General features: G+C 41.5%; 1 protein-coding gene across 6 annotated transcripts in view; it reads left to right on the forward strand.

Moving 5' to 3' along the window:
* Nf1 (neurofibromin 1) overlaps positions 1-25,285 on the forward strand; it is a 257,122-nt gene extending 231,837 nt beyond the window's left edge. For 5 of the 6 annotated variants that reach the window (XM_036195402.1, XM_036195405.1, XM_036195403.1 and 2 more), the window contains 9 exons: positions 411-546; positions 3,342-3,499; positions 7,914-8,036; positions 9,169-9,296; positions 9,632-9,732; positions 12,336-12,478; positions 12,818-12,864; positions 14,181-14,397; positions 22,878-25,285. In XM_036195402.1, coding sequence (XP_036051295.1) covers positions 411-546; positions 3,342-3,499; positions 7,914-8,036; positions 9,169-9,296; positions 9,632-9,732; positions 12,336-12,478; positions 12,818-12,864; positions 14,181-14,397; positions 22,878-23,020 — 1,196 coding nt within the window. In that variant the 3' untranslated portion in view covers positions 23,021-25,285. The remainder of the gene's footprint in view (positions 1-410; positions 547-3,341; positions 3,500-7,913; positions 8,037-9,168; positions 9,297-9,631; positions 9,733-12,335; positions 12,479-12,817; positions 12,865-14,180; positions 14,398-22,877) is intronic. The other variant, XM_036195407.1, reaches the window with a different exon arrangement.
* The last annotated feature ends 831 nt before the right edge of the window (positions 25,286-26,116 follow it).

Raw genomic sequence — 26,116 nt, forward strand, 5'->3', positions numbered from 1 at the left:
TGGAAGATGCCCATTCTCACTTTAGCAAATTTCCATTTATTTTGCCAATTATTTTGTTTCAAGCATACAACCTTGAACAAACTGTTTTACATCCCAGAATATTTTTATCAGTGCATTTCAGATATATGCCCTGCCTGCTTTTTGTGGTTATTGAAACCAAATAGGTGATCAAGTGCTTGAGAAAGTAAGGTGTTTATCAAATTTCTTTGTGTGTTTCAGTTTATGCAGACTGTAAACTCTTGAGGATAAATCTATCCTGCATGTTTATACACTTCAGTCTCACAGTCTACAAGGCTTTTTATGTGTACATGTAATAGTAATAACCTCTTAAGTTTGGAAGAAATGAATCCTGTTTTAGGTCACATGTGTTTTTCACATGTTTTTTTATGTGCTTTTCCTTTTCCTGTTAGCTCTACTCACAGTGTCCGAAGAGGTTCGAAGTCGCTGTAGCCTCAAGCATAGGAAGTCCCTTCTTCTTACTGATATGTCAGTGGACAATGTTCCTATGGATACATATCCTATTCATCATGGTGACCCTAGCTATAGGTAAGTGGACATGGTATTATAATTACATAATTATAGTCAGCCTTCAATTTTCACATGATAGAGACTAGCAACAAAGTAATCTAGAGGGAGCAGAGTGACAACTCAAGATGGTCTAGCAAGTGTAGAAATGAAAGCTTCCTCGACAATGAAGAAATACCATCTTGAAAGGTCTGGTTGCAGAAAAGGACCTGGAGAAAAACTAACCTGAAATCATTACGTGTCTAAAACCAAGTCATATGGGGCAGAAGAGTTGACTCAGTGGTTTAAAGCACTTGTATTTTTTTTCTTCTTTTAGATTTGTTTATTGCATAAACCATGTTCTGCCTACATTTGCCACTGCAGGCCAGAAGAGGGCGCCAGATCTCATTACAGATGGTTGTGAGCCACCATGTGGTTGCTGGGAATTGAACTCAGGACCTCTGGAAGAACAGCCAGTGCTCTTAACCTCTGAGCTATCTCTCCAGTCCAGCACTTTTATTCTTACGGAGGACCTGGGTTCAGTTCCCAGAACCCACATGGTTGCTCATAGCCATCTGTAGCTGAAGTTCCAAAGTATCCGACACCCTCTTTTGACCACTGTAGGGCACACACATGGCAAATATACATACAGGCAAAACTCACATACACATGAAGTAAATAAAATCTTTTTTTTAAGTGATATAGATTGATAAAAAGCATTTGCATGCACTGTTTATGGATGTCATTAACATTAAAAACCTTTCTATAGTGTAGTTTTATTGATATAAGGTCTGGCTATGTGTCCCTGACTGGTCTGGAACTCAGTATGTAGAGTAGGCTGACCTTGAACTCACAGAGATCTGCCTCCCCCAAGTTCTGGGATTAAAGGCATTCACCACCTCACCCAACTCCTGTAATGTAGGTTTATGTGATAGAATCATAAAATTATGTCTACTATTATACGTAGTTTTGTGTAGGTTTTTTATTCCCCAGTATAACTGCTATCTTTGGGGGGATTATTCAATAATGTGGATTAAACAAAAATAACTTTAATGTGTGGATACAGTGTTGAACATAGGAAAGTAGTCTTTGAGAGGTTATGTCATTAAACTTACTTTTTGATTGTAAGAAGACTTCCTCAGCACTTGACTGAAACTTCAACAATGTTGACGTTTTCCTGATAGATACACTGTTTAGTAGCCTTATTTCTTCAGTCATCCCCATGAGTTTGTTTCTTCAACCCTTCTTCATTTAGTTATGGAAAGGAAAAAGTAACTTAGTTGCCTGTGTTTGGGAAAACTTAATTCTCAAACTTAATATTACCAGTTTGGGGGGGGGGGGGGGCGGAGGTTTTGAGACAGGATTTCTCTGTGGTTTTGGTGCCTGTCCTGGATATCGTTCAGTAGACCAAGTTGGCCTCAAACTCACACAGTTCCACCTGGCTCTGCCTCCCAAGTGCTGGGATTAAAGGGCGTGTGCCACCCCCCACCCCAGCAATATTACCCATATTTAAATGATGCAATAATACTATTGCTTATTTAGACTTTCATTTTCCATCATTATAAAATTCAATGCAAGCTCGGTGGTGGTGGTACACACCTTTAATCCCAGAGGCAGAAGCCAGCAAAGCTCAGTGAATTCGAGGACAGCCAGGGCTGTTACACCAAGAAACCCTGTCTCGAAAAACCAGAAGGGAAAAAAAGGAAGGAAGGAAGGAAGGAAAGAAAGAAAAGAATAAGATTCAATGCAGTAAATTCAATAGATCTATTATTCAACATCAGTTAATAACATTTTATGTATATTTGAAAAGTGGTAAGGTAAAAGATGTTAAGTGTTCTCACCACAATAAATGACAAATGTGTAGGGTAATACATGTCCTAAATTAGCATATTTTAAGCATTCTATGTGTGACTACTTTTAAAAACATGTTGCACACAGTAAAAATAGACAATTTTTATTTGTTAAATTGAAAATTTTGTTGCCATATGTGGTGGCAAATGCCTGTCAGTCCCTGTAGGCAGGAGGATAAGGAATTCAAGGTCATCCTTAGCTATGTAGAGAGTTTGGGGCCAGCCTTGGCTACATAAATCCTTGTTTCAAAAACAAACAAAATAGAGGCTAGAGATGTAGCTCGGTTAGTAGAGAATTCTTTTCTAATATGCATAAAGCCCTGAGTTCAGTCACCAGCACTGCAGAAAACTGACTGTGCTAAGTAGCAAACACCTGTCACCTCTGTACTTGGGAAGACCAGAAGTTTATGTCACCCTTGGCTTCCTAGTGAGTTTCAGGCCAGCCTGAGACCCTATCTCGCTCAATCAATAAGCATATAAGTAATCTAGGGTTTAGAACACTTGCCATGCATACGTGAGGTTTAGGATTCAATCCCTGTACTGCAGGGGGGGGGGGGGTTAACAAAACTATGCAGTATATAGCTCTTCCTGTGTAACATTGATACTTCTGGAGATACATCAGGAGTTGTACTCTAAGAGCCAGCTGTAATGATACATATCTGTAATGCTAGCATTCTGGAAACTAAAACAGAAGGATTAAAAAAAATTTGCTGGGCGGCAGTGATGCACACCTTTGATCCTAGCACTCAGAAGGCAGAGCCAGGCAGATCTCTGAGTTCCAGGCCAGCCTGGGCTACAGAGAGATATCCAGGACAAGCACCAAAACTACACAGAGAAAACCCTGTGTGTGTGGGGGGGGGGGGTACAGTTTTCAAATTAATTTATTGCCATCATTAGGAAATAGGATAGCTTTAGGAATGAGTGAACAGTGGTTATATTTGTCATCTTCTTGTTAATTACTTCTCCTAAATTGTTTAAATCTCTCAGGACACTAAAGGAGAATCAGCCATGGTCCTCTCCCAAAGGTTCAGAAGGATATCTTGCAGCTACCTACCCATCGGTAGGGCAGACCAGTCCCCGAGCCAGGAAATCCATGAGCTTGGACATGGGGCAGCCTTCTCAAGCCAACACAAAGAAATTGCTTGGTTAGTTTATCTTAATTTTGTATAAATTTTTACATTATTGTTATTGTGAAAAATGATTTAGCTACTTTCTCTCTTGGAATTATTTTGAAACTATTTAGCTTGCTAACATTTACTGTTTTGGTGTAACAAAATCTTTTGTGACTTTAATTTTATTTATTTACTTATGTGTGTGAGTGTTTTGCCTGCATTTGTATGGGTGTGTACTACATATGAGCCTGGTGCCCATAGTTGCCAGAAGAGTGTCATCGTTCTTGGAACTGAAGTTGCAGACATTTGTGAGCTTCCTGTGCTTGCTGGGAACTGAACCTGGGTCGTCCGGAAGAGTGGCAAGTACTTTTAACCATGGAGCCATCTCTCCAGCCCTTGTGTGGCTTTTATAAGGGAGTTTGATTTTGATAAATTAGCTGTATCTTTGAGAATGAAACTTTAGGATGGTGTTTAATTTGGTTTTTATTTCTATGTTTTTAGTTTTCTATTTTTAAATACCATGGCTGTTGATTTTTTTGAGCAGCAGATAGTATAAAAGTCATTAGATACCTAGAAGAAGGGACGCATTGATGTACTAGGGGTCTGTAAGGGAACTTTCCATGAATTATCATTTTGAAAACAGAATGTATCACTGAGATCTGAAAATAGTCAACCTTGAAACAACAAAAAAGCAAGATACGGGGTTGGGGATGTAGCTCAGTGGTAGAGCACTTGCCTAGCAAGCACAAGGCCCTGGGTTCGGTCCTCAGCTCCAGGAAAAAAAAAAAAAAAAAAAAAAAGCAAGATACTTTTTTAATTAATAAGAGGCTAGCCCTTTTAGAAATTCATGTTTGTGTGTGCAGACACAGGTGGAGAGGAGAGGAGAGGACAGCCTTGTGTTGTGAGATCTCTCCTTCCACCTAGATGTTCTGGGCATTGAAGTCAGGTTGTCAGACCCTAAGACAAGCGCCTTTACCTACTGAGCCATCTTGCCAGCCCTGATTCTTAATAGTTAACATTGCTCAGGTATATGAACATTCCTATGGGAAGTGGATGTACAGTGCTGAGTTCTCTCCTGTCCAGTGACTGAGAAGTGAGTTCCTGAAAGAGCAAGTGGGAGGCAGTGTTTGCTTTTCGTTGGCCGCCATTTTCATTGTCACACATCTATTGGAGTGTATAATCAGTGGTCATTAATGTGGATGTGGATTTCAGTTACCTATGCAAACATACTTAGTATCTTGATAATATTGTGAAAACATTTGTGTTCATAAGGAAATTGGTAATCAGACAACAAAGTATAACACAAATAACCTTCCAGTAAATGTTAAAAGGGGAAATAACAAATGTCAGTCATTGTTACAGAAATCTGTCTCCTTCTATTTGAGTTCCTTTCTGCTAATCCTTTGTCATCAGAAGTGCCAGGAGTTTCCTGGTTACTTTGTGTTTTGTAATTATGGATTTTTATACCAAGGAAGTTGTAAGTGAAAAATTAACCTCAGAGAAAATGTGGTATTAAATTCCTTCAAACTGTGTTCTAGGTAGAAAAGATAGGGTCTCTGTCCTTCAAAGAAGGGATTATCCTTTGTTGGCTATGACTTAAAATCAGCTGATAACAATAGTACGGTTCAGATGACATTAAACCGATAATATTTTGATGAAGAAACAAAGGATCTTGGAAAATTAAGAGGTAAAATTTGAGCAGATTTAAGATGGAATCCATAGTAGCCAGGCAGACTGATAAGGAAAGGCATGCATTCAAGAGAGGAAGTGTGGCAGCTGAAGAGAGAAAGAGCAAGCGCCTGGCAGCAGACCAGTGTTCGAGGACAATCCATGGGAATGAGGCTGCAGAAAGACAGCCTGGCCCTGAAAACTCTGCCACAGCTGGGCATGCCGGCTCAGTTTTAGTCCCAGTACTCGGAGGCAGCGGTGCACATCTGTGAGGCTAGCCTAGTCTACACTGAATACCAGAACAGCCAGGGCTTTGTAGAGAGATGCTGTCTCAACACAACAGCAAAGAGCCTGCCATGATGAGAGATGTATTGTATTATACATCCAACGGAGAGACCTTGAATTAAGGAACAAAATGTATTTGGGGGGGGGGGGGCATTTTCCTGATAGCAGTGTGGAGAAAGGTCTTTTTCAAGGGGACCATTTATAAGATTGATTCTGCGGGCTGGAGAGATGGCTCAGAGGTTAAGAATACCAACTGTTCTTCCAAAGGTCCTGAGTTCAATTCCCAGCAACCACATGGTGGCTCACAACCATCTGTAAGGAGATCTGGCACCCTCTTCTGTATATGTAATAAATAAATAAATAAATCTTTAAAAAAAAAAAAAGATTGATTCTGCAATCTAAGAGGAAAAAAAAACAGTGCCAGTTCACGCAAAGACTCTGGAAAAATAGAGTCCAGTGTAAGGTGTATTTTCAAAAGAGAATGGAAAGAAAAGAGTTCATGCCTCACTGATGAATCAGGTGGGAAGAGAGAAAACTGGAAAAGATGGCCTAGGTTTCTAGCTTCAGTCCGGCATGATTGTACTGCCTGTGACTCTTCTGCGGTGGAGAGGAAGGAGCACAAGCAGAGGCCAGCCTAGGCCACAGAACCTGCTTCAGGCTAGCACGGGCAATGTAGCAGACCCTATTGATAAGTAAAATGAAAATTAAATAGCATTTACCTGACTGGGCTGGAACTACCGTTTTCCACTACTAGATACCTCTTCAAAGGAGATCAAATCAGTGTGTCGAGAGAGATAGCTGCGTTTTATGTGGGTTGTAGGATTCTTCACAACAGCAAAGAAAACAACAACATCACTGTCCAGCTGATAAATGAATAGATAAAGAAAGCATAGTCTTACATTCAGATCTACAAATAATAGCCATATAAATGAAATACTGTCACTTGTGACAACATGGGTAGAGTTAGAGATCACTGTGTTAAATAAGCCAGGCACAAAAACAAGTCCTGCATAATGTTACTCACGTGCAAGATAAAATATGGCTCCCATAAATGTTAAGGATAGAATAATGGTCACCAGAGACTGGTGGGCACTAAGGAGCAGGAGGCATGCTTTCCTGTTGCACATTGGGCAGCCATGGAGAGCAGCAATGCACCATATATTTCAAAGCCAAAAGAAAGGTGTTTTATGTGTTCACCTTAAAGAACTGATAAAAGCCAGTACACCTTTAATTCCAGCAATTGGGAACTCTGTTGAGTTCAAAGCCAGCCTGGTCTACATAGAATGTTCAAAGACAACCAGAGCTACATAATAGAGAGACTCTGTCTCAAAAAACAAACAGAAATGAACTGATAAATATTTGAAGAGTTAGATAATTGAGCTGTAGGAAGAGAAGGAAATCACCCAGGAGCTAGCATAAGTAAAAGAAAAGAGAAAGTAGGCCAAAATCAGTACAGTGACTGTTAATTCCAAACATTCTAGAAAGCACTAATGGGTTTCAGGAAAGTGGAGTTTTTAGCCTGGTCCGTGCAGGATCCTTAGCAGTGTGACCTCAGGCTAACCAGTTAACCACTCATGGCTTCTTCCATTTTCACAAAAGGAAGAGACTGGACTAGATTCTTCTAGATGCTTTTGGCCTTGATATCTGTGATTTGTGGTTATTTATTAGTCTTAGTACATGAGGTCAGAACATTGTATTTGTCAAATAATCACTTGTCAGTAATGTTTGTAATGTTGGCTTCAATTCTGGCTTTTAAAATGAATTCATTTAAGGTATGCATTACAAACTTTTTTCTGTTCCTGTGTGTGTGTTTCTGGGCATTAAACCAAGGTCCTACACTCCCTAGACAAGTACTCCACCACTGAGCTACATACTCAACCCCACGCTGTTTCTTAGAACTGTACCAAGAGACATTCTCTGAGTGTAAAGAGCAAAGAGATCAATTCCACATAATGTGTTATAAATACTTGTACTTTAAATAAGAGGAAGACATTTAAACACCAGTGTACATGATTGGGGAACTCAAGGCCAAGTGTGAGACAAGATTGCTTGCTGCACTTTCGAAGTGCCTCCTTATGTATCTAATTTTTAGTACTTCTGAGCATGCATATCTTGAACAATTAATGTCAAACTTTAATTTTTACTTGTTATGTAAATTATTCATCTGTAGTGACTATTTCTTGACAACCAGCTTAATCTCCATGAAGAGGCTGTTCAGGTTTTTCTATAGTTTCCAATGACCAAAATCTCCTCTTTGTCTTTGTTACCAGTATTTGCTCATCTTGGTGGAGTCTAGTCTACCCTCAGGATAGTCGATATAATCTGAAGCTCTTTAGACCAGTAAAGACCCTCCTTTCTTGGAAAGCTGATGGCCAGACCCTTGAAAGGGAATGGTTTCAGCTTGCTTTGGACCCTTAAATGAAAGCTTAAATTATTAGAATATTACTATTTGTAGACACTGTGGTTAATGAACTTTTATAACTTTTGTTTATAGGAACAAGAAAAAGTTTTGATCACTTGATATCAGACACAAAGGCTCCTAAAAGACAAGAAATGGAATCAGGGATCACAACACCCCCCAAAATGAGAAGAGTGGCAGAAACTGACTATGAAATGGGTGAGAAACAAAGCTGATAAGTAATCTCAATCAGTGCAAACCATGAAGAGTACAGGGAAGGCACATTCATTCCAGCAGTCCTTATGATGTTTAGGGCACAATATAGAAACATGTACTCTTTTTCTTGTTTGTTTGTTTGTTTGTTTGTTTTGTTAATTTTTCAAGACAGGTTTCTCTGTGTAACAGTCCTGGCTGTCCTAGAACTCACTTTGTAGACCAGGCTGGCCCCTAACTCACAGAGATCCACCTGCCTCTGCCTCCCAAGTGCTGGGATTAAATACATGCACCACCACCGCTCAGCATAAACATGTACTCTAGTTCCAAAGATAAGCTCTCTATATCTCTAAAAGAAATTGGCCAGTGAAATATGTTGAAGGGGCAGAGGCAGGAGGATCATAAATTTGAGGTCTGATTCAGGTGGTGATGGCACACACCTTTAATCCCAATACTCAGGAGGCAGAGGCAGGTGGACCTCCAGGTTCAAGGCCAGCTTGATATACATAGTGAGTTCCAGGACAGTCGGGGCTGCATAGAGAAACCCTGTCTCAGAAAACAAAAAACAAATTTGAGCAGGGTGGTGGTGGCACACGCCTTTAATCCCAGCACTTGGGAGGGGGAGGCAGAGGCAGGTGGATCTCTGTGAGTTCGAGGCCAGCCTGGACTACAGAGTGAGTTCCAGGAAAGGCGCAAAGCTACACAGAGAAACCCTGTCTTGAAAAGCCAAAAAAAAAAAAAAAAAAAAATTTGAGGTCTGCCTGGGCTACACTTGGAGGAGAGGCAGGGGGATCTCCATGAGTTTGAGGACTGGTCTCCAGTCAGTGCTACATAGTGGGACCATGCCTCAGAAAAAAGTTCTATATATATGATAGTACAGCACTGCAAATCACTAGCTGATTATGTTAGTGCATAGTAACTGATAGTTATTTTGATAATTAAGATGTCTTCCCTCCCCACCCCCCAACCAAACCCAGGGCTGAGCGTTTGCCTAGCCACTGAGCTAAATCCCCAACCCCCAAGATGTCTTATTTAAAGAACTGTTGAATTTAAGCTGTAACATTAAAATATGTTGAATAAAGTAACCGTAGATACTCTATTAGTATGACTACTTACATTAATCTATATCCTACTGCAGAAACCCAAAGGATTTCCTCACAGCAGCACCCACATTTACGGAAAGTCTCAGTGTCTGAATCAAATGTTCTTTTGGATGAAGAAGTACTTACTGATCCAAAGATCCAAGCACTACTTCTTACTGTTCTGGTAAGGAACCCCCATCCTTGTCTGTCTATTTGTTTATTTACTTATTTATTTTCAAGGCAGAGTCTCACTATATAGCTCTAGCTGTCCTGGAACTCATGGTGCAGACTAGACTGGCCTTGAACTCACAGAGATCTGTCTGCCTCTGCCTCCTAAGTATGCCACTACTCCTGGCAGGACTTTCCCTTTTTGAGGGGTTTCCCCCCTAAATTCTTACTCCAGTCTGCTCCTGACAGGCCCCTAAGTATTACATATATGAAAGGAAGATGTTTTCACTTCACCAAAATAGAAAGATTCAGTCACAACATGTTTATTTTTTTTTTTTTGTATCTTGGCAGGCTACACTGGTAAAATATACTACAGATGAATTTGATCAACGAATTCTTTATGAATACCTAGCAGAGGCCAGTGTTGTGTTTCCCAAAGTGTTTCCTGTTGTGTAAGTATCTCCTGTTGTTTATAGCTAGCCTCTGGGTCTGTCTTTGTGGCAGGTGCTCTGTAAAGGTGTGGGAAGTGTATTTCTCAGTGATGTCTGCTACCTGCAGAGTGGGGAATGGAGCCAGCATTTTTAACCAGAAAGAAATGATTAGTGGTTTAGGGTTTGGGACTACAGCTCTATAGAAATACACATGCTTAGCATACACAAGGGCCAGGGTTGATCCCAGCACCCAAAACAAAAACCACAATTGTGGGGCTGTAGAGATAGCTCAGTAGTTAGGAGTGTGTACTGGTTTTGCAGAGGACCTAAGTTCCATTCCCAGCACCCTCTTCTGGCCTCAGAGGACACTGAACACGCATTCACATAACCACACACAAACAAACACACATGCATACACATAGTTGAAAAGAAAAATAAATATTTTTTAAAATCAATACTTTAGTAGTGGCTAAAGCTATGTTTTTCCCCTAATCTCACTGATTTACTTTAGTCGGTCATCTTAATGAATACTGTACAGTTTTTCAAGAGCAAGCTGATAGATTGCTATATTTCAACCAGCCTGCCTAGTTTTCTTTGGGGTGGGGGTGTCCAGATCATTTCTTTTAAGTATTTTACTTATTGTAGTGCATATCCACTATGGCGCACATGTGGAGGTCAAAGGACAACTTTGGGGGAGGGGGTCGGTACTCTTCTTCCACCATGTTGGTCCCGGAGCTCTGACTCAGGTCCTCACACTTGACAACTCTTACCTTCATCTATCTGTTGAGCCATCTTGTCGGCCCTTAGTTTTGTTTAGTCACCGCTGAGTGAGAACAGAAGTGACCTCTTGTCTAGGAGGTTGGCTTTACTCTCCACACTTGAACTTCCAAGTGTCTGTCTGCTCTGGTTTGATTTCTGTTGCTGTGGTCAAACACTGACCAGAACAGCTGGGGGAAGGGACTGGAGAGATGGCTCAGCAGTTAAAAGCATGGCTGCTCTTCCAGAGGACGCTGGTTTAACCCCGAGCACCCACATGGTGACTCACAACTGTCTGTAACGCCAGTTGCAGGGAATTTGATACCCTCTCTGGCCTCTGTGAATACCAGGCTCTCTTGTGGTTCATAGACATACATGTAGGCAAAGCACTCATAAACATAAAACAAATTTTGAAAAAAGAAAAGAACAGCAACTTGGTGAAGAAAGGTTTTATTTCATTTTATGCGTTAGAATCTAATCATTGAGGGAAGCAATTAGTTCCAGGGCAGGAACTAATCGAGAGACCATGGAAGAATGCTGTCTGCTGGCTTGCTCAGTTACCTTTCTTAAACATCCCAGGCCCACATGCCCAGCACTGGCACAATCCACAGTGGGCTGGGCCCTCTACATCAGTTAGCAACCAAGAAAATGTTCCAGAGACCATTCTGATGGGAATAATTCTTCAGAGGGGAGTCTTTCTTCCTGGATATGTCAGCTGACAACTATGACAGGAAGTTGTTGGCAAATTAACAAAACTTTTGAGAAGGCCTTTGTGTGGAATGCAGAACAATAGGGAGTTCAAGGTGAAGGATGGACAGAGGGCATGGGCCTGGCTAAAGCCTTTGTGAATATCATTGTCAAATACTGAGTTATATCCCTTTGTACAGTGCAAAGCTGTTGGGAGATCTTTAATTGGTAATAAGTTGCTATGGAAATATATTCTGGCTATTTTGTCAAGAATGAGTTGGAAGAAACAGTAGACTCAGAAAGATTTTAATAAGGAGACTATCCAAGAAGCCAGTATCTGGGATATGAGGAGAGGTAGAATTGAAATTGTGTTTAGGAGGTAAGAATTAGAGAAGTTGGTCATGGGTTAGATGTGGACTAGTGCAGGTCCCTAAAACATATTTTTATGGTTTGCACGTTACAGTGGATGGTAGCGGTTTCATAGCTGAGATAAAAATCTTGGAAGAATCCATGCCTATGAAAGGGGAAGTAGAATGTCCCTGGGTTTGGACATTTTGAAACAGTTATGTCCAACAACTAAGATACTATAGGTACACTTTAGTTTGTAACCTCAGCACATCAGTGTAGCTTATAGAGCATCCACATTTGTTGTTGAATCTCATTTTAAAGTTCTGAACTTCACATATCTAGGTGTTTTGTTTTTTATAATAGATCACAGCTGATTTGGAAATGGTTTCTTTGTAAGATTCCACATTCTACCCGTTCCCAATCAGTTGTGCTTTTTTTTTTAATCAAAATTCAGTTTGATTTGCCACTAGTTAATATTAAATTTTATTTTAACCCTTAAGTGCATAGAAAGAGACAGCAGAGGGTATAGAGGGTATAGAGTATGCTACCAAGCAAACAGAACCATGCCTGTCTCGAAAACACTCTTTGTGTAGTCTGATATGGTTGTGTGATAGCGGCTAGTTGTTTGCTTTCACTGTGTTTTCCCTGATGACCTCAAATGAAGGCAATACACATGCTCTCACACACACTCATTCACTAGACACTGGAGAAAAGCACCAGAAACTTAAAAGCACTTGTCTTCAGTTTTGCCATGTTGTTCTAAGGAATAATATATATTATGCTTTCCAGTAAATCTTTTTATTTAATGTTCCTCTGTTTACTTTTTTTTTTAGGCACAATTTGTTGGACTCTAAGATCAATACCCTCTTGTCATTGTGCCAAGATCCAAATTTGTTAAATCCAATCCATGGAATTGTGCAGAGTGTGGTGTACCATGAGGAATCCCCTCCACAGTACCAAACATCTTACCTGCAAAGTAATTAAGTATACCAGGAGAGGATGCTTGATAAGCCTGCAACTATGGCCCTGTTGTGGAAGCACTGATTAGCATTCTCTAAAGGGACAGGCTCGTCCTTCATACTTCTCTCCCTTCATGCCATTTTCTGACTCTTAGTTATATGTTCAGTAAGATAACTGTTTGACCACTTTATTAAAATGCTAAGGCTATTTTAAGGAGATTTTAGTCATCTTTGACACTCATTTTAAAATGTCTTAAACATATACATAGATTCATTCTGTCGGCTGTACAGCCTAATTTCCATTACTATTTAAAGCTGCCTTGCTTGTTGTAAGAGTAGCATTTGATGTTTTACAGGTTTTGGTTTCAATGGCTTATGGCGGTTTGCAGGACCCTTTTCAAAGGTAAGAAAAAACATTTTTCTCTAATTTTTGATAAGCCAGAGTCTTTAGCTATATTCATGAGCCTGTTTGAGAACACACACTGTCCTCAAACCAAAGTACCATCTCAAAATAACACATTATTTTAGAAAAATTTTTCCAGAAGAGGCAATACCTTAAATATGTTGATATAAATTAATTTTTATTTCAAAATACTGAAGTTAGGCTTAATTTCTCAGAAGGGTGTGATAAGCCTCTATAAAACTTGTCTTCCTGTAGACTAGTGGTTCTCAACCTGTGCGTTGTGACTGCTTTGGGGTGACATCAGATATTTACATTACAATTCATAGCAGTAGCAAAATCACAGTTATGAAGTAGCAATGAAATAATTTTACAGTTGAGGGGGTCACCACAAGATGAGGAGCTGTATTAAAAGGTCACAGCATTAGGAAGGTTGAGAAACACTGCCGTAGACTTCTATATGTGGCAATAACTCACACACCCGTCTTATGACTAGCAAATAATAGGATGCCTGTGAAAATCTACCCCAGGGGCACATTTTCACATCCAGCTATTACACTGAGTTTGGTTTGGCTGCTCATTTTCTTTGACTAGCAGTTGTTGGTGTATTGCATGAATTTGTATTTAATTTTTTTGTAGGTAGTCTCTTTTAAAATCATTGAAGTTCCTTGAAGGCAGGGCTTCTGCCCTATCCCCAACCCCACTAACACACACACACACACACACACACACACACACACACACACACACACACACACTGTCCTAGATACCAGAGTGTGAAATCAAGAGGAGCTGTCTGTACCTTGTTCCATTTTCAAGAATTAGATTGAGTTTATTTTGTAATATCTGTTGATATGCACAGGTTGTTATTAAAAAGATGAGCCTGAAGTCACAGAAGTGTGTCATGCAGAAGAAGTCTTTAACAGGTGGATGATTGTTACCCGCTGAGCCCCTCCATGTCTTGCTGGGGGGATCTGAGTAGCAGCTGACATGATGATGCTCTGCTTATTTTCTCTACTTTGGGAAACTGGCTAGACATTATTGCCAAGGACTACATTGTCTGCGTAGTCAAACCCTCTGTCTGGGCATGGCTTTCAGAAATTGCAGGTTCATCTGGAAGCTTTTATTGGAAGCTAAATAAAATTTCAAGCTGTAAGTTCCATAGTTGTCACTAAACACTACTCCAGTCCCCCTTCTTAATGATCTAGAGTACAAAGGAAGAAAGCAACACTAAGCCCCAGATATCAGTTAACCTTTTTTGGCTTCAGAGGGAATTTTTTTTAAATGGAGCTAAAATAATGTCCTATTTTCCATTACAGCAAACACAAATCCCAGACTATGCTGAGCTTATTGTTAAGTTTCTTGATGCCTTGATTGACACGTACTTGCCTGGAATTGATGAAGAAGCCAGTGAGGAGTCCCTCCTGACACCCACATCTCCTTACCCTCCTGCACTGCAGAGCCAACTTAGTATCACTGCCAACCTTAACCTCTCTAATTCCATGACCTCACTTGCAACTTCCCAGCATTCCCCAGGTCAGTAAATGTGATCTTTATGTGACTTTGAGAAATGATACTACAATACTAGCATTAGGAACTCCCTTGCGGTCAGATTATAGCAGATTTTGCTCCTTTTTCTCTTGAGGTTCACTTTACATTTCTTTACTATGTAACTGAATGTTGTTACTCATCAGAGCTGTCTGCTTTCCAACAAGTTGTATAGAAGAGAGGGAAATGTGTAGTGATGTTTAGTATCCACATAGGTTTGGACCAAAAGCACAAACTGAGCTACATTACCTATAAATGAACAGAGCAGTAGTTCTTTTATCAAATAGACTAACATTACCCTAAGTGCTTCTATGTCTCTAATGCAGCATACTATAAAACACACACATAGACAGTCTAGTTGTCACCCCTCTTTATTGCTGGTAGCAATGTCAGCTACCCATAAACTATAGGCTAGCCTGAAGATCTGGGATTAGGATGACCAGATACCCAAAAAAAGTCCTTACCAAAAAAATAACATCTTGGAGCTGCAGAGATAACTAGGTTGGTAGAATGCTTTCCTTGAGAGTCCAAGGACCTGAGTTTAATCCCTAGAAACCACAATTTAAAAAGCCACTTGTGGTGAAACATACTTGTAATCCCAGCACCCAGGAGGTAGAAGCAGGAGAATGCCTGGGGCTTACTAACCAGCTAGCCTAGCCTACTTGGTTGTTTCCAAGGCAGTGAGACTCTGTTTCACTGAAAGGTAGACTTGAGAAACAATACTACACCTGTGCACGTGCGAACACACAGAGGAAAAAGAAATCTTTTTTTAAGATTGATTTATTTATTATGTATACAGCATGTATGACTGCAGGCCAGAAGAGGGCACCAGATCTCATTACAGATGGTTGTGAGCCATCATGTGGTTGCTGGGAATTGAAATCAGGACCTCTAGAAGAGCAGTCAGTGCTCTTAACCTCTGAGCCATCTCTCCATCTGCCCAGAAAAAGAAATCTTAAAACCCACCATTATAACCTACTGTAGTCACTGTTGGATTGATAAATGGGAAAAGCGGAACAGTGAAACTTTATTTTTATTTTATATATATATATTTTAATTTTGAGACAAGGTTTCACTTTATAGCCCCAGCTGGCCTAGAACTCTCTATGTAGACCAGGCTGGCCTAAAGTCACAGAGATCCACCTGCTTTGCCTCCCAGTGCCAAGATTGAAGGTGAATGCAATCATAGATAATAAAATTCAGAAGTCAGTACACTGAGTAGTTATAGCTAAGAGCCTCTGAGGTACTGAAAGAAAAAAGGTGGCCAGAATGGCACCTGCCCAACTCCAGGCTCAGTTACTGTCTGACGGAATGGCTTCATACAGCTCTGCTTGACTGGAGATAGTGCTCACTACAGAACACTGTTGTGTGAGTTGTGAAGACGGTGGGTAACAGTGAAAAGCTGGTGTTTGGGTCATGTGCTCCATTGAAAAGATTTTCTTCTAAGTTAGTTAAAATGTTTAAAAAGGATTCCTTTCTTAAGTAGCCAAGTTCCATTATCTGAAAAGGTCATGTATGATACATCTCAGTGTAAACGTTAGCTGTTAGCATGCCTTTTCATTATACAAGACAAACCATAACTCTTCTGTGATGTTCATGATCTACAAATAGAATCTCTGTAAATAGTTGTCACAGGGTTGCATAACCATTGCCATGTCCATGGTCATTTTGAAGAGTCTAAAGAATCAGGCAAGGTATAATACCCAACCCATATTATAAATATTTTGTAAAAAATTATATTCAATTCTTGTTTTGTTTTTTGAGACAGGGTTTCTCTATGTAGCTCTGGCTGCCCTGAAACTAAACTCTTTAGTCCAGGCTGGCTTTGAACTCAAGAGATCTGCCTGCCTCTGCTTCCTCCAGTACTGGGATTAAAGGCGTATGCCACCACCCCACACTCCCCAGCTATATTCAGTTCTTAAACTTGCTTTCTGAATTTGCTTATCAATCAGGTGATCCTTTCCTCTTTCAGTAGTCTGCCCAGCTTTTCCCCACATAACCAGTGTGTTTGCTCCATCACCTCTTCTCTAGGACAAGTGTGATCCCACCCCAGCATTAGCATCATTTGAGAGTAGGTACTTGAGCCTTCCGTGCCTATGTGAAACCCCAAGCATGGAGCCAGTCAGCCTCCTGATGAGGATGGGTGGTTGTTGTACATGCTGGGCTTAGAGAAGCTACAATAGTTTCAGTCTCTGCTCCTAGTGTGTGACTTGTGGTGCAGTCTTGCAGACTCCCTTGCCCAACTGATAAGCAAGGAAGCTTGTATGAAAGCTATGTTGAATCTTTTTTTCAGGGGTGAGAGGAGGGAGGTTGAGCATGGTCTCACTCAGTATGTAGCCCTGGCTGGCCTGGAACTCACTATGTAGACTAGGCTAGCTTCAACTCAAAGAGATGCACCTGCCTCTGCCTTCTGAGTACTGGGATTAAAGATGTGTGCCTGGCTGTATGTTGAATCTTCATAACTATTTCATGCCAAGCCCTCTGCCTACATCCTCTTTAGATATCAGATGAGGAATACAGTAGGAAGATCCAGATAAAGGTTGGGAATGGAGCTCAGTGGTATAAGATCCTAGGTTTAATCCTCAGTATAAAAAAGAAGAGTATGGTGGCTCATTCTGGAATCCCAGGCAAGAGAATCACTTTGAATTTGAGTCCAACATGGGCTACAGAGTGAGACCCTAGCTTTAATAAATAAATAAACAAACAAACAGAACTATGTGTGCTTAATACTTCCTGAGAAGTAGTTTAATACATCCATGTCCAAAGCATTAAAATCTGATGTATATTCTAGTATAGTGTCATCAATTTTTACATTATTCAGGAAACATTTGAACACCCTTTCCTCTGCCTTAATCTCTTGGCCATCCTCTTGCTTCAGCCTCTGAAGTATTAGGACTACATGTGTGCCACCACACCCATCTGTGAACACTTATTGTGTAAGTGTGTATTCCATACTTTCACACATTTAGAGAGTTTTCTTTTACAGTTTTTTTAAGTGTATATGAATATTTTACCTTATGTATGTATATGCATCATGTGCGTGGATTTCCTGAGGAGACCAAAAGAAGGCATGGGATCCTCCACCTGAAGTTATAAAGGGTTGTGAGCTGCCATATGGGTGCTGGAAATTGAACCCAGGTCCTCTGAGAGCACAGCCATGAATCCAACCCTTATTTCCATACATTTAAAGATGAGATGTCCTGATTATAAGGACTTGAGAGTTTTTGCCTGTGGGTGTCAGTATTGAGTTTTAAGTGAAAGTTATTTCTTTCCAGTTTGTGGTGGTGAACAGATTCTAAGACACAGTTGTTTTTTTCCTTAAACATGTGATTAATACTGTATTGCTCTGTAGAAAATATCCAGAATTTGAGCCATAAAAAGGCTCAGTGGAAGCCGGGCGGTGATGGCGCATGCCTTTAATCCCAGCAGTTGGGAGGCAGAGGCAGGCAGAGTTCTGTGAGTTCCAGGAACCTGGGCTACACAGAGAAACCCTGTTTCAAAAAACAAACAAGGCTCAGTGGATAGAAGTACTTGAATGCCTTTCAGTTCCCACAGTGTGAACCAACCCCAAGAATTGTCTTCTGACAGCCACAGTTAAGCTGTGGGGCATGCATGACTACACACACATAGACATACACGTGCACAACTATACACACACACACACACACACACACACACACACACACACACACACACACAGTCATTCCCAACAAGTTCCAGGCAGTCTGGGCTGTATTATGTCTCAAAAGAAAAGAAGAAAGCTCCATGTGTTTATCCTACGTATATTCACAGCAGCAGAGTTGCCTACTTCTGAGGGCTGTCAGAGTAATGAGGATGGCACAGTGTGTTGACATAGCTATTTTGATGCTTTATAATACTTCTCATGCTGTGCTAGGAACACTTGCGTGGGGGAGTCAGTAACTTCTGCTTACCTTCTTAGGAAGTTAATGGTTAGAGTTCCATAAGTAAAGCCAGCTTCCTTCTGAAAACTAGGGATGGCCGTAAGTGTCTAGTGTCTAATGGCTCTCTCCCTGCTTCTGACTCTCTGGACATCATCCTCTTCATCTTTTCCTCATCCCCTGGAGTTCCTCTGTGTCCTCTAAGCCAGGTGTTTTCAAGCAGCTGCTCTTCATCAAGGCTCTTGTCTCCCCATCTTTGTACAAAGCATTGCTTCCTCCACACTCCAGCTGGGCCCCGGGCGTGAGACCCCCAGCCCCAGTCCTGGAAGTTCAGTGTGGCTTAGGCAGCACAGGAACTCGGAAAGCTCTTGCGTGATCAGGTCCCGGGGCTCACGGCACTGTGTGGCCAGTGGGGCCTGTTTTAGTTCAGTTGCCAGCCACTTCCACCTGCCCTGAGATGCTGTCCTGGCCTTGGGTTAGCACAGCGGGTTAACAGAAACTCAGGGGATCAACGGAGACGCAGGCTGTGGGCTTTGAGGAAGAGTTGTTTTAGCTTAGAAAATAATTGTGCCCCCCCCAATAAAGCCATCCCCATCATAAGACTGTACATTCTGTCACTCATGTTTTAAAGATGAATGTCATTGTTTTAAAGATGAATGTCATTAACTAACTGTGTAAGGACTAGGAAGAACTGTGGTGCATCAGTGCCTAACTTTGAAATGGCATGCTTCTCCCATGTAGTCTTTGTACTACCCAGAAAGAAGAGACCTCAGATGAAAAAGATATGCCAGCATGAGGAAAAGCCCATACATTCAGAAAGTTTCTACAGTTAATTCTAAGTTGGTATATCCAGCTCAAAATACAAATATTTCTAAATATATACTTGGCATATCTCCATAAATATAGTCACTGTAACATAAGCATCAACTATAACTATCATACTTAGCTTTTCTTTAAGATGTTTTGTTTCCTTATATTAGCTTTAGTAATTTTATAAATTCCAGCATTAAATTAGAGTCCTGTACACTTGTCCTAAAACTTCATTTGCTAGTTACTTAATCTCTTTCATTTCAGGTATTAGAAATATCTTAATTTATTTTAAAAACACAGTAATGATTATATCTGTGCAATTCAGAAAAATCATGATTTTTCTGTAGATTGCTACCCAGTTTCCCTTACAGCCCTGTAAAACAGGCAGTGTGTTGTCCTTAACCCTCCCAATGAGACCAGAAGCCAAGGGGATAGCAGGTAGTTTAGAGTTGAGTGCAAGCAGAATCTTTTGGTTCCATTTTCAGCATCCAAAAAGTTTGTGTGAATAGTTCCTTCTCACTATAGAGGCAGCAGGAGTTCTGATCCATTAAGACTGGGACTTTAGGACTGAGACTGTAGCTTGGTGGCGTGCACTGTGCAGCGTGCAGGAGGCCCTGGGGTCATTCTCAGCACCACAAGACTTCAGCTTTTTTTTTCAGTGTGGTTGCCCACTGTGTAGAGAAAAGAGTTTTCTGGCAGGTTCGCCTTATTGTATGTAGGAAACTGAGGGAGGCAAGCAGGAACCCAAGTAGGCTACTGCTCAAGTGATGATGTTTGGGTTGGCCTTCGTCTTTGGACAGATTATTACTCAATATATTTCCTTTAAGTGTTTTAGTATTTATTTGTTATTTGCCACGCAGGAGCTATATATAGATCAGTAGTGTCAAAATAAGTAAGTTCTGATACCTGCATTCAAGGAACTCAGGCTGTAGCAGGAGGCAGGCAAGCACCTAGAGTATAATCTTGCAGTTCTTCTCCCAACTCATTCAGTTCAGTGTTGGCCCAAGGCCTGTTAGTGTCCGGTTTCATCTGGAGCCAGCCCGGCACAGTGCTGTTAACACCGAGTGACAGTGTCCAGTGGCCGTCTGCTGCCCCCACACTTGTAACTGGCCTCCTGTTGAGTACAGCCTGCTAGCAGGAGTTCAACACAGCAGGTCCCAGCACAGAAGCTTAAGATTTGTTTCCTTAAGCTTTGTGGTGACTTGTGGTTTCTTCCTCATGTATCTTTGCTTTTGTACCCATGGAAGGAAGGAGGAATGGAGAGCCAGCCACTGCCTTAGGAATAGGAGAGCACAGATGCAGAGCTTCAGAGAGGCCCAGTGGAGGAGGGCCAGGCCAGGCCCTTCTCTCCAGTCTGAAGTAAGGCCTGGGCCGGCCCAGGCTTCTCTCCGTGTGAGCAGGCTGCAGTCCTCCAGCAGCACATGGAGGTGTTTCTAGAGTGCATCCTAGAGGTAGAGAGTGCTGCCACAATTTCAGAAGAAAAAGGATGGAAGCATCGGTTCATTCTGCTGTCTTAGCTCTGCTTTCCCACTTCTGTGTGTTGGTGTGAAGAGAACTCATTTTATTGCTTTTTAAAAACGGAATTTCCCAAAACTTGTTCTTATTTAAAACTGCCTTTTATGTATTCTTTTATGCACATATACAGTGCTCTCAAAAATATTTATGCAGCTTTCTGCTTGATCTTTACAGTAAAATATGTTTGTTTGGTTAGACTTAGGAATCCCATCACACTATTTTGCCTTCTGACTTCCTCATTAGGAAATAAGATGTAGCAGATTCCTATTAAGGAAACAGCCTCCTTTGAGGAAATGCTGGATTTGAACATGCAGCTCACATGCAGATATCAGGGAATGGATACACTGATGTCAGGCACACTGAGAGGCCTGTGGTCATTTCACAAGGATGAAGGCTGCTAGGAAACATGTCTTGTTCTAAGGCATGTGGTGTCATCCCGTGTTGCCAAGTAAGGGCTGCATGCTTCAGGGCAGTGCACTAGAGGGCTCTAGCTATCACATTTTGAAGAGGGAGGAAGCATTTAGCCAACAGTGAAAGTGATTGGCTAGATTTTATAAGAAAACAGAAAATGAATGATAACTGGTCCCTTTCTAGGTGTTTTCACTCTAGCCAGAAAGATGAGACGCTGATTCAGGCGGCTGTCGACAAAGCTGGTGACTGTAGGAGATAGAGGGTGCCTCTGGTGGGAGACAGAACGATTCACCAGGAAGGAAATAGAAGGGAGAGGACAGAAGACGGGAACGCGGAACAGTATTGAATGGAGGGTCAAGTTCAAATGCAAGATATGGGTTCTAGAGAACAGTTATCCCCAGCTTCGGTTCTCTTCGTCTACAAACTGCTGCATGGATCTGTTCCATTTCCTGTAGCATGATAGATAACTCTTGTCTTGAAATAATACTTTCTTGCCCCAGAATGGAAATATTTCCATTCCCAAATGTAATGATTCCTTTTAAATTCCAACAGTATATACAAAAAGAAAGTTAAAGTTACACGTGGAATAAGTAAGCTGTCAGGGTATATAGCATGTGGACAGATGTTTCCCTGTCTACCCACCCCCATTTGTTTTACCCTTCCTTTCTGTATGTGGGCTGTCTTATTCTTGCTTGTCCCCTTCCATATCTCTGAACATTTATACCAGCTACTGGAGTGCTTCCCATCAGTCATTAGGCTAGAAATGAGTATAATGTCTATTTGGGAAGCAAATTTTATTGAAGGATAATGGACAGAAAAGTACACAGATCATAAGTTTACAGTGTAATAAACTTTTTAGAAGCAAACCCACTCAAAATCAAGATTCAGGACCAGGCGTAGTGGTACAAGCCTTTAACTCCAGTACTCTGAAGGCAAAGGCAGGCAGACCTCTATAGAGTTCCAGGACAGCCTAGTCTACATACCAAGTTCTTGGACAGGCAGGGCTACATAAAGAGACCCTGTCTCAATCAATCAGTCAATCAATAAATCAGTCAATACGTTATCAATAAATCAGTCAATAAATGATCAAGGTCCAAATCAAGGCTCGTGATGGAGCATGCTAACCGCCCACACCACTGCCCTCCCTCCTAGGGTTCTACTTTCTTGTCTCAGTTGTGACCTTTACCAATACGATGAGATCTTTTTTTATAACTCCCCTTTTGTTCTGATTACCCTGTGAAAATATTACTTAAGTTGTTTAGAAAATTCATTATAAGACCCTGAGAGAGAGAAATGCCATCTGCTCGATTAAGGTTGAGAATAGTGTGGTGACCTGCCATGATTGGAAAGAGGCAAAGGTTTCAGAGCATAGCCCGCATGGTAGATGACCTTTTCAGGAAATGCTTTCATTCCTCCAGAACAGGCATTGAAGCTGATAATGAAAGCATCTGCCTTTTCCTGAAATGACAGATATGTAGAAAGATGGAGGCTGTTTGTGAGTTTTACAGATGTGTAGCTAGAAGCTGCCCCCTGCTGAACACTTCTGGTATGACTGGAAGAGAGTCTCCCAAGGCTTCCCTGGTGGCTTCCCTTCAGCTGTTCTGGCAACTTCTCTTTTTCTTTTAACGCTGTATTACTGCAGTGATCACAGATTCAGCTTAGCAAAATGTGAGGTTCTCTACCGACAAGGCTTTTTTATAAACCTCCCAGAAGTTTACTATTAAAGTGGAATGTGCTGGAACCCTTCACCAGGTTGTATCTCACACACAAGGAGATTTGGTCCCAGAGCTAGCAGCAGGAGAGAAGGAGTAATCAGCTGCTCTTTCTCTCTAGGACTCGACAAGGAGAACGTTGAACTCTCCCCCACCACTGGCCACTGTAACAGTGGACGAACTCGCCATGGATCCGCAAGCCAAGTGCAGAAGCAAAGGAGCGCTGGCAGTTTCAAACGTAATAGCATTAAGAAGATCGTGTGAAACTTTCTTCCTTTCACTTTTCAGACCAACCTAGTGTGGGCTTCTCACTAGTGACCCTTCCCTAACCTGGCCCCGTCCCACACTGCACTGCTGCACTGCGTGTCTTATGAACCCATCCGGTCTGCCATGTTGCCAGACGATCAACTCTTGGAAGCAATGCCTAAATTTAATGCTGCTTTTTCTTTAGTGTTTTTCCTTCTACTTTGGCATGTGTCTGGTGTGAGCACTTGTTCTGTCGGCTGCGAAGAAAGCAGGCGGTCAGGAAGCGAACGAACAGAGAGCGTGGATTGTGGGAGCAATGAGTCCTTCAGTGCTGCTGCTGCTGCTGCCGCCGCCGCCAGCTGTGGGCCATGCACGGAGGTTGGCCTTCTTTGTTCCCTTGTCTTACAGAGTGAAGTGGTTGTCTTAGTTACACACTTTACCAGTTTGGGGAGAAAGAATATTTTAACCCTAGTGTATTTAATAATCTAGCTGTGGACTTTTTTTTACCTTATGAAGTTGAAGGAACCATAGAGGTCAAGCCTCAATGAATTTACACCGTAAAGCCACAAGCCAGGTACTTGAGGGAGGGGATAAACTAGCATTTTGTAGTGGATTCTTAAGAAATACTAACATTTGAGTATTAGCAATAATTACAGGAAAATAAGCATGACCACATACATCTTAACATGCTGAATTAAAGCTATCAGTTCTGAGGCCTTATTCATACTTGGTCATCCAAACTAGGTAATTTTTTTTCCTGTTAATTATCTTTTAATCTTTACATATGAAGGTGTTCTGTTCTTTTTTTGTAAGTCGAGACTATACTAAGTATAGTAAGGACACTTGTTTTTGCACTTGCTTTCTCCTACTCTCTCCTGAGCGACTCTGAGCAGGGTAATTAGCAGACAGAGTGTGGAGACCTGCTTCCAGAAGCTGGTTTTCATAGCTCTTTCCATTAGCTCCAAAGCAAAACGCAATGGTACGTGATTTAGGGTAGCTGATATTCTTATTTTGTTAAATAATTTTCCAAGAAACAGAATATGCTGTATATTATCGTAAATTTCTTTGATAAGATGTATTTTTAAAATCTTTTAATCTTCCTCCTCTCCTCCAAATAAAATCAGGAATCTCTAGCAAAACATTTGGATTCTATCTGATAGGATTGCATTAATCACTGTGAAGTCTGGTCAGCCTGCATGGTGTGCCAATAAGGGCCTCTAGAATTGCTGCTCTGCAGAATGGCATGGATTGGTGTGCCATAGGCCCTTCCAGGTGATGCCCATCCAGCTCTTTCATGGTACCTGCAGTATGCAAAGCAAGTGACATCAGTGAGCACAGTAGTGTACGGATGCTCTCATTTAGACTGAACTATATTTATTTGTAAAAGGCATTATCCTCTGCTCCCAGGTTCCCTCCATATATTAAGATGGAATGGCTTTGGGAGTAACAAAAGGAAACCCAGGCGGGGCGGGGAGGGGGGGCGGTCCCTGTAGTGCTAGCTCACTAGTGGATTTCAGTAAATTAAACTCCACAGCTAAGTCAATAAATCATGGTACATTTAAGTGTTCTGACATTAATAATATAACACATTTCACACTTACCCACACAGTAACAATGTAATATGTTAATGTAAATAAAATTGCTTTTGATATTCAGAAATAACAAGAATTTAATTTTTTTTTTAATTTGTTTACAGTCCTGGGATAAGTAAGAACCATTTGCCAAAATAAAAGGAAAAACCTTAGTATTGGTAGTGATTTTCACATAGACGCATTGGAAAATACTGAAGACAGAGGCAGCGAGCTGAGCGTTTGTTCCCAGCTCTGGTAAAGGCTCCATCAGGAACCTGTCGAGCAGAGGAGCCAGGCTGCCAGGGCCTGTCTTCTCCCCCAGCAAGCTGCAGGAGCACACCACCACAGCTCCGGTTCCTGCAGCCAGCCATAGGCAGGGCGAGGCTTTTCCCTAACTTTGTTGCTCACTTTTCCTCTAAAGAGACTGGTGCATCAGAAGGTGGCCATTACTGCTCCCTCACCTCTCAAACACAGGAAAACTTGTAAATGTGGCACTCTTTCTGTAAGGAGTTTCCCACAGTACCATGTATGGTTCTTAAATGTCCCCCATTTGAGCTCCCCTTGCAAAGATCAAATGGAGCCACCTCCAAATTCAGAAATGCTTTTGATCAGTATATCCAGGAAACTCCTGAAGAGTTTCAGTTTTGTCTGATGTACAGAACTTCCAACTTTTTTTTTCTTTTCTTTTTTTCTTTTGTAATTTTGAGACAGGGTTTCTCTGTGTAGCCCTGGCTGTCCCAGAACTCTGTAGACCAGGCTGGCCTTGAACTCACAGAGATCCGCCTGCCTCTGCCTCCCAAGTGCTGGGATTAAAGGCGAGTGCCACCACCACCTGGCAGAACTTCAACTTTTGAGGGAAGTCTGACTTCCCTAGCAGCTGGAGCTAAGGAGCTTAAGTGTCACCAGCTGTCCCCTCCCTCAAGAGGAGAGCACCAAAGTTCCAAGTAATGGCCATCTCACATCATCGGTGTGAGTTCTGTGATTTGTCCTCAGTTTGTGTTTCCCTGACTTGAAGGAGGAAACGGGGACTCTGGCGTGTCTGTGTTGGGGTCACCCATCTGTGGGCCAGTGCTCCTGGCCTGGGCTTCCCTGCCCTCCACTGTGGGGACATAGCACTCTTGCCTCTCTGAGCTGGGGAGCCAGGACACCACAGCACAGTCAGCCCGCACCCCACCCCGGGATGAACATCCTGAGGGGCGCAGGACAGCAGCCCTTCCCTCCAGTTAGGGTTGCAAGTTTCCTGTGGGAGATTTGAGTTTTCTTTCCGGGCTTGGGGCTTTTTTTGTTCGTTCTTTGTTTTTCCTACATTTACCCCAAGCATACTGAGGCATGTCTTATTCAATATTATGCAATGGACTTATTAAAAAATCCACTTAGTGTCAGCCACCCCATTTTTTTTTAATGCAGTATATTCACCTGTAAATAGTTTGTGTAAAATTTGACAGAAAAGTCTATTTACTACATTGTAAATACATGTGATGATATATTGTATTATTTTGCTTTTTTGTAAAGCAGTTAGTTGCTGTACATGGATAACAAACAA

The sequence above is a fragment of the Onychomys torridus genome, chromosome 8, assembly GCF_903995425.1.
Source record: "Onychomys torridus chromosome 8, mOncTor1.1, whole genome shotgun sequence".
In the NCBI taxonomy this organism is placed as follows: domain Eukaryota; kingdom Metazoa; phylum Chordata; class Mammalia; order Rodentia; family Cricetidae; genus Onychomys; species Onychomys torridus.